At 40.5% G+C, this 13,924-nt stretch overlaps 1 protein-coding gene across 2 annotated transcripts in view; it reads right to left on the bottom strand.

Annotated features, from left to right (window-relative positions):
* KIF13B (kinesin family member 13B) overlaps positions 1-13,924 on the bottom strand; it is a 116,086-nt gene that overhangs the window by 57,115 nt on the left and 45,047 nt on the right. For both annotated transcript variants that reach the window (XM_033053673.1, XM_033053674.1), the window contains exons 4-11: positions 13,535-13,595; positions 11,870-11,962; positions 11,112-11,292; positions 10,630-10,717; positions 8,279-8,413; positions 6,572-6,684; positions 6,062-6,173; positions 347-559 (exon numbers count right to left, since the gene is read on the bottom strand). In XM_033053673.1, coding sequence (XP_032909564.1) covers positions 347-559; positions 6,062-6,173; positions 6,572-6,684; positions 8,279-8,413; positions 10,630-10,717; positions 11,112-11,292; positions 11,870-11,962; positions 13,535-13,595 — 996 coding nt within the window. The remainder of the gene's footprint in view (positions 1-346; positions 560-6,061; positions 6,174-6,571; positions 6,685-8,278; positions 8,414-10,629; positions 10,718-11,111; positions 11,293-11,869; positions 11,963-13,534; positions 13,596-13,924) is intronic.

Here is a 13,924-nt window from a genome sequence, read left to right as displayed (position 1 = left end):
CATGTCCTCTGCATCACAGAGAATGCTCAACAAGGTGTTCAGTGTCTCAGTGAATCACAGAATCATTGGGTTGGACAAGACCTCCAAGATCAGAGTCCAACCCATCCCCTAACACCTCAACTAGAGCACAGCAACAAGTGCCACATCCAGTGTTTTTTTAAACACATCCAGGGATGGTGACTCCACCATTCCAATCCACGTTTCAAGATAGGACATGCAGAAAAAAACACCAAATAAAAATTCTATAAAAGGCGATTGAAGCATCCCCTGGACACCCTACAACACGGAATTCCTTCTGGAGAACCAAGAGGGGTTTTGGGGACTTGTAGGGCTGCCAGCTTGGTACCTCAGCCTTGGTGAGCTGCTCCCTGAGCTTCTCCACCTCCTCACGGAGCTCACGGATGATGCGGGCGTTGGGGTCCTCGTTGACCACGGCGTGGTTGACGATGTTCTTGGCCCTGTCCGCGTAGCGCAGCGTCGACAGCGTCTCGTCGTAGTTGTCAGCCGCCGGGCTCACCGTGGCCACCATGGCTGTCTTGCTGTTACCACCCAAACTGTCCTGAAAGGTTGAGGGGTCATGTTTAAAATATCAATATTTTTATTTTGGTTTGCTGGTTTAAGAGTTTAAGTAGTGTAAGTTAAGAAAAAGTAGTGACTCTCAGTTTCCAACAGCATCTTGTCATAGTTGTTGGCCGCTGGGGTCACCATGTCCACCATGGCTGTCTTGCTGTTGCCACCCAGGCTGTCCTGAAAGGTTGAGGGGGTCATGTTTAAAAAATCAGCATTTTTATTTTGGTTTGCTGATTTAAGAGTTTAAGCAGTGTAAGTTAAGACAAAACTGTGATTTTCAGTGCTTGACAGCATCTCGTTGTAGTTGTCGGCCGCCGGGCTCACCGTGGCCACCATGGCTGTCTTGTTGTTGCCAGCCAGGCTGTCCTGGAAGGCTGAGGGGTCATGTTAAAAAAAAATCAACATTTTCATTTTGATTTTTCTAATTTAAGAGTTTAAGCAGTGTAAGTTAAGAAAAAGCTGTGATTTGCAGGGCTTGACAGCATCTTGTTGTAGTTGTCGGCCGCTGACCTCACCATGGCCACCATGGTTGTCTTGCTGTTACCACCCAAGCTGTCCTGGAAGGTTGAGGGGTTATGTTAACAAAAATCAACATTTTTATTTTGGTTTTTCTAATTTAAAAGTTTAAGCAGTGTAAATTAAGAAAAAGCTGTGATTTTCAGGGTTCGACAGCATCTTGTTGTAGTTGTCGGCCGCCGGGCTCACCGTGGCCACCATGGCTGTCTTGCTGTTACCACCCAAGCTGTCCTGAAAGGTTGAGGGGTAATGTTAAAAAAAATCAACATTTTTATTTTGGAATGCTGGTCTAAGAGTTTAAGCAGTGTAAATTAAGAAAAAGCGCTGATTTTCAGTGCTCGACAGCGTCTCGTCGTAGTTGTCAGCCACCAAGCTCACCATGGCCACCATGGCTGTCTTGCTGTTGCCACCCATGCTGTCCTGAAGGTTTGAGGGGTCATGTTAAAAAATCAACATTTTTATTTTAGTTTTTCTGGTCTAAGAGTTTAAGCAGTGTGATGTAAGAAAAAGCTGTGATTCTCAGTTTCCAATAGCGCCTCGTCACAGTTGTTGGCCGCCGGGGTCACCGTGGCCACCATGGCTGTCTTGTTGTTGCCAGCCAGGCTGTCCTGGAAGGCTGAGGGGTCATGTTAAAAAAAATCAACATTTTCATTTTGATTTTTCTAATTTAAGAGTTTAAGCAGTGCAAATTGAGAAAAAGCAGTGATTCTCAGTGTCCAACAGCGTCTCGTCGTAGTTGTTGGCCACCAGGCCCACCATGGCTGTCTTGTTGTTGCCAGCCAGGCTGTCCTGAAAGTTTGAGGGGTCATGTTAAAAAATCAACATTTTTATTTTAGTTTTTCTGGTTTAAGAGTTTAAGCAGTGTGATGTAAGAAAAAGCTGTGATTCTCAGTTTCCAATAGCGCCTTGTCATAGTTGTCGGCTGCTGGGGTCACCGTGGCCACCATGGCTGTCTTGTTGTTGCCAGCCAGGCTGTCCTGAAAGGTTGAGGGATTATATCAACAAAAATCAACATTTTTATTTTTATTTTTCTAATTTAAGAGTTTAGGCAGTGTAAGTTAAGAAAAAGCCCTGATTTTCAGGGCTCGACAGCGTCTCGTCGCAGTTGTCGGCTGCTGGGGTCACCGTGGCCACCATGGCTGTCTTGCTGTTGCTCCCCAAGCTGTCCTGAAAGGTTGAGGGGTTATGTTAACAAAAATCAACATTTTTAGTTTGGTTTTTCTAATTTAAGAGTTTAAGCTGTGTGATGTAAGAAAAAGCTGTGATTCTCAGTGCTCGGTTGTGAAAGCTCGTTCAGGAAATGTCGTTCTTGGCTTTTGACATTCTTGGACAGGAATGAAAAAATTGCCCTGTTTTGGGTTTTACAGGGTCTGGTAAAGGCTTCAAAGGTTTCTTTCTGTGTTTTCTGCTTTACAAACCAGAAATGTAAACACTTCAGCACTGAACTTCTCAGCCACTACCAAGGGAGCTCAGGAAAAATGATGAATTCAGATGATCTCATTTTTAAAGACTAGAAGACAGATGTCTTCAAGAAATAAATCACTGAAATATCTCTTCATAAACAATACAGCTGATTTTATTCCTGTAAACATTCAGAATGGGGCCCTCCCCTTCCTCCCACTGGCACAGCTCACAAATTTAAACTGAGCTACATAAGGAATTACCTCCTGGAATTGGGCTGTGAGAGAAGAAGGGCATGAAACAAGAAAGGAAGGAAGGAAACAAGGAAGGAAACAAGGAAGGAAGGATTTAATCTTTTTATTCACCATAAGATTATGGCTTACAATTTTGGCCAAATATAGATGTATAAAGATAAAATATTCTGGTTTAAATTGTGCAGAAGATTTTTTTTCTTTTTCTGTTTGGCAGTTTGGTTTCTTTGGTGTGTTTGGAATTTTGGGGTTGGTTTGTTTGTTTGTTTGTTACCCAGTATCTCTTTCTGAGACAAACCACACTCTTAATTTTCATCTTCAATAACCCCTGAAATGTAGGTCAGGCATTGCCATTAGAACAATCTGACTGCATTAGCTGCTTGTCAAACCATTTCAGTTCCAAAACCCACGTGGAGCTTTCCCCAGCAATCATTAAAATGCCCCTTTAAGTATTTCCCCCAGACTCTCTTTTTGATGCCTAAACCAGTTTGACAGCAGCCAGGCTGTTGGCAGCACTTGGCTGTCTCTGCTCATGCAAAAGGGCATGGAGCTCATATGAAATGTAAATCTCTCTGTATTTATAGTGTTCAACACAGTCAGGACATGCAGGTAAGTGTATTTACACAGAAATCAGTGCCAAAAAACAGATTTCTGACTGATGTCACCATGACTTTTCTCATCCAAGGATTAGCCAGTGCTTACTCCAAATTAATCCATGGCTTGGGAGGGTTCCCTCTGTACCACAGAATTGTTTTAAACTGAAAAGTTTAAGAGTTACAGGAGCACTAATGAATCATTCAAGGGGATTTCCTGGCCAAAAATTAGCAATGACACCCTGCAACTGCAATCCCTGCTCCACATAAAAAGTTAAAGTTTGGCAGAGAGCTGGACAGGTACTCCCCTCTCAAATTCAACTTTAACAGTTTGCACTTTGGGAATGTCCTTCACTGCACTAATTAACTCCAGAATAGGATGAATTCATTATTTGAATTACAGCTCTGCTGACACTGTAACACTGATACACCAGCACCCACAATACACCCATTATAAATTGGGCAAAGTCCTCTTGTAGCAATTCAAGCCCAATGCCAGACTGTCTGATAAAGTTTTATGTATAAAACCCATGTGCTGATTTCACTGGTTTCTTTCATGATAAGCAAGAAAGGTGAAAAAATAGCAAATCAGCCTCTAATTAATGAAGATAGTGTAAATGAGCCTGGCAAGGCTGGGCTTGCATGTGTTAGACAGAATGGAAATAAATAAGTTATTTCTAAGAATTAACTGGCTTTTTCTCCTCAGGCAGCAAGATTACTGTGAAAACAACCCAAAATGTAGAGCTCAGAAATGATGTTTTTAATAGCAGCCATCAGGCTTCTGATTAACACAGGAAAAGAAGATGTTTGTGCCAAAACAATTTGATTAAAACAAGAAGTTACAGAACTGACAAAGGTATTTTGCTCCCTGCATGTAACCTGATGCCACTGCTCAAGCAATGGTATTTTCCACCTGGCACTTTTGTCTAAGATCCTCAACAAAATTAAGCAAAAAGTGCCAGATCTTGAGGTCTCCTGAACTGATTTAGCTTTGGGGAGAGACACTGCATGACAGCTATTCCTGCAGTTAGAACACATTCAGTCTGCTTTGGTATCATAATTAAAAGTTGAAAAGCAAGGAGAAAGGACAGCCCACCATGCCATGGCTTCTCCAAACAGGCCTCTTTAAATGAATAAACCCCTCCTTTGATCTCTAATTAAAAAAAAAAAAAAAAGTTTAAATGTTGTTAAAAACACCCAACCCTTTTGTTGCCATTAATGTTGGACACAAAGAGGAGGCAGAACAAAAGTGGGCTCCCAGTCCCAGTGGCCACAATGCCTCAGACAGGTGCTGAACAGGAATTGCAGTCTGCTCCCTGGATTTGTTTAGAAATGGAGCAGCAGAACTAATTCCAACAAGGCTGGAAATTCATGAGGGAGCCACATCAGGAACCCTGAGAGAACTGGAGAGAAGTGAAGCTGAGCAGTGGCTTTGTTGCCATCAATGCAGAGAGCCAAAAAAAAAATCACTTGTTTCTTATGAGAGTAAAAACTCAGTGTAAATATAGAGGCAAAAAATGTATTTAAACACTGAAAAAGCCTCAGTGCAAGAACACTGTGCTGTGAGCAATTGTTTTACTCAGATATTGTGTTGTGCCATTTGGATTTTTACATGGCTATTTGATGTTAGGGATAAATCATTTCACAAACCATGCTAAAAGGCAACACTGAGAAAAATGAAGATTTGGGTGACAAGAAAGCAGGGATTTTGTTTTATTTAAGCACTGAATTCAACTTTGTTTTCAAATCTCTGCAAGAAAAACATGCTGGTTTTTTTTTTTTTATCTCCACACTTCTGTACAACCTACAAGTCACTTTGTTTTTTTCTTTCCACATGTGCAGTTAAATCCTAGGGATGTGAAATTCAACCAACACCTAAAAATATTGCTAAGAAAGGGTGGGGAAACCAAGACAACAAAATGTATAAAAGAGGACAAAGAAAGGCTGGTGATGCCACAAATCAGTTTCTTCTCAGATTATTTTTCTAGTAAGTATCTCAGTTGTTCCTGGATAAGAACTAAACAAAGCACAAGAGGTAAAAAAAATAAATTTGACATATATAAATCTCATATTTAACAATTTGAGTTTCCACATTTAGACTGTACAGATCTTCATCCAAGTGCCATCATGATACACTCATTTTCTTCACAAAATAAGAGCAAGGAAGAGTCCTGTGCAGTTCAGAAAATGATTTAACTGCTCATTTCACATGAACACCAGCTCTGAAGTGTCCTGACCTGTTCCTCAGACTGTAAACTGGGAAAATGCTCTGCAATTATACTCTGCTGACAAAAGTAGAATATCTTAACAATTAAATTAGACAATTAGGAAAAGGTAATAGTCCTAATCAACATCCTCAGAGCTAATCACACCAGTATGTAAAATCAGCTGCATGCAGAAATAACCCAAATTAAACCAGCCCCAAGGTTGTGTGTGAAGCTGTACTTACACTGACCCATAAAATATACACTGCTTTTAATTTTATTTTTAAAGTTCCTTAATCCTTAGGCCATTGCAGGTCAGCAGAAGACAGGGAACATATTTAATCTGCAGAGATACTAATGGCTTACATCCAGCTCATTTTCCAAAGACAATTATGGTTAACATAAAACCCAGAAAATGAGGCAAAAAGCACAGAATTTTTATTTCATTCCATGAGACTCTTCTCCCCCTTTCCCCTCTTTTATTCCACTTTAAAAAAAAGAAGATTTAAAAAAAAAAATTACTTACTTTAAGTAACCAAGTGAGCACAGAATCACGATATGGAACAAATTTGTTCTTGTTCTTGCCAGCAGCCTGATCTGCCAGGGCAGAAATTACCAGCCCCAGAGTTGTGAGGGATCTGCCCAGAGAACACAAGCAGTTATTACCAAGGGTAAATATTCATAAGTCAAATGCATATTTAGACAGTGAGTTTCTCTCTGAAAACATCATAGTTTAAATTTGATCATTCTCGCTTCACAAAATCTCCACTCCTATTTTTTGAGGTTTTTTTTGAGTTTGAGTCTTAATAATCAGGTTCTTCACAATGAAATTTATGGCAGGTGCAGGAACACAAATGTTTTTTTAAAAGATGGAGATCTTATTCCCATATCTAAGAGTACTGCATGTCACAAGGAGAAACAGAGAGAAGGAGAAACAGAAGGAAAGGAGAAAAGAGCTTCATCCTGTTTTAGAAGTAGGTTGTACTTAGCAGGAAATGGTGATGAAAAAGGGAAAATAAATAATCTCAACTCTTACTTGTTGATGTTGCTTCCTTCTTTCAGCCTGTCTCCTGCAGCACCAGTTTTGGTTGCCCTTTCACTGCCTGCCAAGTCCACCAGGCTGAGCTTGCCCACCTTCTCACCTGATGTCTGGGGAAGGAAGCAGGGACAGCCCCTGTTAGGTCACTTCACATATATTTTACAACAGGAATCAAACTTCATTTCTGGTGCAATCTCCTGCTCCAAGCCCTTTGAGAATGGCTGGATTTGAGCAGTGACCTGTGCTAAGTCACCACCTGCTGCCTCAGAAGCAGCAGTGAAGTCATGGATGATGTGAAATCACTCTGATATCTTCAGAAATCTCCAGAGGAGATGCACACAGGGCACACTAATGAAGTGCTGAACCATGAAAAATTCAGAGTTATGCCAAAGCAGACATGAGGTTCACAATCCCATCTTGAAAACAATCTCCTAAAATCCTTGGCTTTCATACCAGGGTTTCTTCTGCTTTTCAGTGACCAGGAATGAACCTGATGAGAACCATGTTATAACTTACACAAATTATCACAATCAGCCTCCTGGACCATGATCCCAGCTATGTGAGTATTTAAACCTGTAACACAGATTTTGTTACAAATCCTTTCAACTCATTTGACCCAAAATGACATTCTGCAACACTCCATGAATTCCCTAAATCAATTGGAAATTGAAGAGCCAGCTGTCTTTGAGAACAAGACATGTTCTTCTGCAGCATCTGCACCTTCAGCACCTCCCAATGCAAAGTGCTGAGCTCCCATAAATGAATGGGATAATTAGAATCAATAAAGCTGAAAATGTCACCCCTAAACCTATCAAAATATGATCATGGAAAGTGCCATTTCCAGGACTGAAAGGAGCAGCAGATGGGAGAACAGGGAAATCTGTTGCAGAAGTTCCCACAGGGGTCACTGGAAGGTGCATCCAGGTTGAGCAGGACCACACAAAAACCAGGTGTGAAAAACAAGCAGAAGAGCCACAGCAAAACTGGAATGACAAATTATGGAAAAATAAAAAAAATTCAGCACAGTAAGATGCTTATTTCAAGTGCAAAGGGAAAAAAAATCCAAGTAAAAAATGAGGAAAATTATGTGGATAAGAAGATTGGTGGAAACTGAGAAATTAGGAGGGAAAAAAAGCCCAAATTCTTGTAATGCTTTCCAACATATCCAGTATTTAGGCTCAGATTTGCTCTGTGGATACTCAAAATTTCTCCAAGGCTTAGAAAATATTAAAGAATTGTTCAAGCACAGAATCTATCAATGAAGTTTAAAGATACTTCTTTCAGTTCATTCCAGTTTATCACCATTTTCTGTGAGGGACTAAGTAATATTGACATAATGTATTTCACACATCCCTCTCCAAAGCTTATTTATGTATCAGGAAACATAAATATTTGCAGCTTTAAATGCTTTTACAATATTTAATATATACACATAAAAGCATGAATGGCATACAATGTAAAATATTCCAAATTAGTATTTTTTTAAGTTTAGAAAGCTGAAAATTCATACAAATTTGCATTAAATAACCAGGAGAAGGGGATCACCAGAGGTACACTCAGCTGCATTTCTATTTTTCACCTGTTTTATCTTTGGCCTTTAGTACAAACTGCTGCTTCACCAAGTGTTTCTTTCCCTGTGAAACACATTAAAGCAAGACACACAGCCCAGCCTGACATCTGGACCTTGCAAGTGGATTTTCTTACCCCTGACTGCACATCATAGAGGGTGTGGGTGAGGATGATCTTGAAGACTGCGTGGGACCGACTGCTCTCCTCATTCATGTTGGTGGCAGCCACAGTCCGAGATTTGTTGCCCTCAGACATCAAGGATTCAATGTCCTAAATACAATTTTCACAGCCATGAGCATATCTGCATTAAAATCTTTCCCAATTGCCTCCAAAACTCAGCTCATCTTGGTGAAATACAGCATTTTCTCACTAAGCCTCTCATTTGTTTGTTCAGAAAAATGTGAGGAGAAAAATAAAAGTGATTCCCCTCCCCACTTTTAAAACCTAGAAACTCCACAGTGTCATGACTTCACCCACTCCTCGACCTAGATATTAAATTATCAACAAAAATAATGCAGCTGGCTGCACACAGCAACACTCAAAAGCAGAGAAAGAAGTGAGGAAACAGCAACTTGTGTTGGAACTCTGTCACATTTTAGCCTCATATCTTGGTCTGAGAATCTGGAATACTGACAGAAGGTTCAGAGCTTTATAAAACAGAACCACTCTGAACAGGTCATTATATTCCTGCAAATTTGAAGAGTTTATTATGTGCTTTAATCTGTTGTGATGCTTGAGAATGGTGCAGCTCCCCAGCTTTGGGGTTTGACAGCAATTGTGTAAAATATTTTAAAAGTTATTATCAGGGTCTTGGGCTCAACTTCTATTTCTGCATCTCTAGCTGGGTGATGTTAAAACAACTCAAATGAACAAACAAAGGACCACCACAGACCACTGACTCCAAATTCTGGATTACACAAAGCTGCTGGGCAACATGGAAAGGCAAAGCAGGAAATGTGTCCTGTCCTAGCAGAAACCACCAAGGAGAGGTGGATGAACACCTGGAGAAACCGCAGTAGTGGGATTGCACTGTGTTAATGCTTTTGGTTAAGCTGACAGATTCCATCCCATTTTCCCCACAGTAAGGTAAAAACCAGGTTTTTAATTAAACTTTTTTTAAAAAAAATAATTTTTAATGCCTTATAAAACAGGGCATTTTGTGAATGCACATACAAACTTTTACTATCCTGCAAGGCAGTTTCATGTGATGCTCTCAAGTTCTTCCTTGGTAAACAAGGTTAGTTCAAAATTCCAGAGTGTGGAATGGAAATTACTGAGAGCAGAGCATGACAGGCAAAAAGTGTCACAGTGGGGCACTGAGAGTCTGTCTCTGCTTAATGCTGGGCCTGGAATTAATCACAGAACACTTTCTCATGACAGTGTGCACTCATCCTAAGGCTGAGAGGAAATCTGCTCCATTCAACAGCTGAATGACTTCCAGAATTCCTGAGCAGCACAAGATGAAGGGAGTTTCTGCTCTCAGCCCTGCTCTCCCCAGGGATCACAACACAACAATCTGCAGCTCTCTTGCTCTAAGATTGCTGAAAAGGAGCATTTCAGTACAGTAATTTCATGATTATAAGCTGCACTTTACAATACAGGATGTGATAAAAGGTATCTGTTCTATCACCATCTGTTGAGGGTGGGGGCAGTGATCCTGATCTCCATGGGAGATATTCTGCTAATGGGCCATCCATTGAAACCAGGCAGGGCATTGTTCTTTATCTTTTCACAGCCCATCCTTCCTCCAGCCAGTCATTTTCTGCTCATGGCCATTGAGTCCCACTGTGGCACTGATAAAATTACTGCATCCCATTGGGAGTTGCTCCAGCCAGGGGGAAGAGCCCAACATTTCTTACCAAGATAAAAACAGAGGGTTTGGGACACTAAGGGAGCCCCTTTCTCCACTGGACTCCAGAGGAAAACCGGATTTCTCCACATCCCCACTGGAGCTCTGGAGGGAAACTGCACCTTGTACAGGAGCACTGCTCCAACTGAGCCACATCTGTCACTGCAGGAGGATGCAGCCACCATGGAATGGGACTGCTGCCAACACCCTGCCTGACGGGTGTCAGGCTGTACTCTGACTGTGTCAGGGTTTGGGGTTTGTTCTTTGTAGTGCTGTATTTCTATTTTAATTTCCCTAGTAAAGAACTGTTATTCCTAATTCCCATATCTTTGCCTGAGAGCCCCTTGATTTCAAAATTATAATAATTTGGAGGGAGGGGGTTTCCATTCTCCATTTCACAGAGAAGCTCCTGCCTTTCTCAGCAGACACCTGTTCTCCAAACTAAAACAGCAACTTTTCATTCTTTGTCCACATATAAGCCACACCTGATTATAAGCCACACTTCGGGTTTGGACCAAAATTTTAGTCAAAATGGTGTGGCTTATAATCGTGAAATTACTGTAATTCTGTCCAGCTCAAGGGACAGCACCTGGTGTTTAGGATGTGAAGATAAGCCTTTCATAAAGTTGATCCTTACCTTGTAGCTAGCAACAGCTAGTTTGGATAGGCCATCTACGTAAGGGCCATAAACACTGTGTTCTCTAACCTTTAATGACTGACGGCTTCTGGTTGGGGGAAAAAAAAGGGATTTATAAGCACATGACTGACTTAAGACAACATTTACACAAAGTGCATTTCTCACTGACACATCTCCAACAGGATGGCCTCACAAATAGCCACTGAAGCACAGAGCAAGGGCCAGAATGCAAACACAAAAAAGCTTTATAACACATAAAGAGCTGACACAGACAGTGCTGTCACTTCTCAAAAGGTACATTTACTCCAAGCTTTTAGTCTTGCTACTTTATTTTGATTTATAATGAGGAGATGCTGAGATCAGGAAGCAGCAAAAGCCATCCTAGGCAAATGTTTTAGATGGGATCCATTAAGGCAAACTGGTTATGGAAAGGAAGAGTGTAGGACAAATACCACAGTGCCATTCACACACAAATTCCATACCCTTTGGGGTCAAGGAGATCTCTGACTTTCTCATTGTAAATCTCCATGTAGGACACTTCCACTTTGAAACTCTGCTCCTCATTTTCTTCTTTCTGTGCTCTTTCAAAGAGCCCACTGCAAAGTCTAGGGATTAATCCAGGCTGATCAGCAGTCCCCATCATGGTGTAGGATTTTCCAGAGCCTGTGTGAGGGAAGTTGTGATTAGAGAACATGCAACAAAGGTTCCTGCTGTGCACAATACTGATAGGAAATAAAAGAGGTTAAAAAAATAATTTTTTTTATTTCAGTGAAAGATATTTGTTCAGTTTTCTCCCTCAAAGTAACCCAAACACCACTGAGCTAAAGACTATTTTAATTAAAAGGAAAACAAGAAATTTGCTTCAGAGTGCTGGAGAACTTTTAGGTAGATATAGCATTACTAGATATGAGAAACCACTAACATCCACAATGAGACAACTCTTCATCCTTTAAACATTACATTAAAATGACAATCCAAGATTCTTTTAACCACAGAAGCAGAAAATCTGAGCGATGCTCTCAGCTCAAGGTCATGCCAAAGATTCTAAGTGTGAGAAATAAGGGTAGCCAGCAGCAACAAAACCTTACTGCTCATCCTGCCCACCTCATATCTGATGTTACAAAAGAGGAAAACACTTCTTATCTACTTGAGAAGGTATTTCTCCTCAAACAATGTCACAAGAGAATGGAAAGAGCACAGCACCTTTGGAGGGAACACTTCTCCCTCCTCTGGGACTCACCTGTTTGCCCATAGGCAAAGATACAAGCATTGTAGCCATCAAAGGCATTCTGAAGAATATTCTCTCCAAGGCACTTGAAAACAACATCTTGACCTAGAAAACACCACACACAAGCCAACATTAGAACACAGCAGGAGATTTTTGTCCCTCCATTTGGATTCTTGGACAATTAGGTAAGAGCTGTGAGGGTTTTCCTGCTGTTGCTAAATCACATCCAGGGTTTGCTCCCTGGGGAGGGGCAGAAGATGTGCTCCAGATTTTTGGGGCTGGGATTAAAGCAACATCCTATCAAGGTTCCTACTCAGAAGTTTTATCAGCAGAGAATCTAAGAGCAACTGCAGAATTTAATCTGCTGGGGAATGACACCTCCTCAAAATATACTCATTTTAATGATAGTCAGTTGATTTTAATCCAAGGGAATCAACAGAGCACTGGAAAATTTCACTGTGGAAGATATGGGATAATACCACAAGGAGATTTTTGCAGAGAAGGAATCACAAGTATGTGGAAGTTATGGATATTCATAGGATATTTTGCACTAGCAAAAAGTAAGGTGCATCACTTCTTTTGTAATTGAACTTTGAGCTTTTTGGATCATTTTTTAAGCAGAGGAAGGCAGGCTTAAAATACCTGGGGAGTAACTACTTGAACAAAATCTATTTGCAGAATTAATTTTGCAACCAGAAAAACTCAAAGCTGAACAAGGCATGTCAGAACTTTAAAGGACTGAAAAGTCCTCTCAAATAATGCTCCTTTAAGCTCTTCCTTTATCTCACTGAAATTCCTATCTTTACAGCCAAATCCAGGCTGAATTCCCATCAAAAGCACCAAGAGCTGTGCCAGGTTCAGCTGGGGTAACACTTCCACTGTATAACAGACCAAAATATCAATTATATAGGCACCACTGTTAATTTGAGAAACAAAGTATGTAATATTCCTATGCAATTTGTATGGCTGGAAGTGTCATATTTTTCTCAGTGCCTTGACAGGTTATTCATTAGTTATTTGTTAAAGAAATTAAGAAGTGTGTGTCTTTGATTTTTCTTATGATTTTTACAAAATAAATATTAACAGGTTCCCAATTTTTAAAGGATAACAACTATGAAAAGAATAAATTACAGGAGTGATAAGTCCAAATATATTTAATATTTACTGTAACTATATGCCAAAATGCATTATTGTAATACACAGAAAACTTTTTATTGAATACATTACACATTTTCACTAAAGCATCTGAATTCACATACACTTAAATGAAAGTAGGCTTATATTAATATTCCTTTATTAGGTTTTACTATGATGCCAAACTCCCATCAGCACTGAAAAACATGAAATTACATATAACAGTGCTGCTCAAAAGAAATAAATGGATTTGATGCATTTAAAATGATGGAGTAGGAGCAATATTTGAAATAAAGTAGGAGTAAAGCATCACTGTGCTGGGTTTCTCCACTCTGCACTGCAAAGGGGTGGCAGTGCCCACTGCCACTGTCATGTTTAGAGAAAAGAAACTGGAATGATTGAAGAGTTCCCTTTTCCTTCTGACAGCAGCCAGTCATAGAAGGGCCAGCACTTTGTGCCATATGGCCTGAGCCCTGCAGCAAGGGCTGCACTTGAGGCAGATCATTCCATTTGGAGACAGCCAACCACAGTAAATATCATTACCTGCATATTTTTCTTTGACAGATTCATCCATAGACCAAAAGCAGTGATCATAGGCAAACACCTGCAGGGAAACAACCAGGACAGGACACCTTAGAACAGCTGCTGCCAAACCCACCACCTTGTTCACATTCTGAACTCAACACACATTCCCACTGAACTCCTGCTTTTCTAGGAGTTTGAAGCCTAAACAAACACTCAATTTTCCTTTTTTTCCCCCTCCTTTTATTTGTTCCTTGTTTCTATTTGTTCATTTCTGTGCCAACCCAGTGGATGTCAAGGACCTCTCCATTTCTCCCTCCCAACCCATCCTTGCAATTCATTTTTCACCAGAGTTTCTCTTTTGCAAACTGACAGATGTCCTCTAGCTCTTTCTGCCTCCCATCTCCTCCT

Source organism: Catharus ustulatus, chromosome 3 (assembly GCF_009819885.2).
Source record: "Catharus ustulatus isolate bCatUst1 chromosome 3, bCatUst1.pri.v2, whole genome shotgun sequence".
NCBI lineage: Eukaryota > Metazoa > Chordata > Aves > Passeriformes > Turdidae > Catharus > Catharus ustulatus.
The sequence above is the reverse complement of the archived record's forward strand: the minus strand, read 5'-3'. Positions and strand labels throughout refer to the sequence as shown.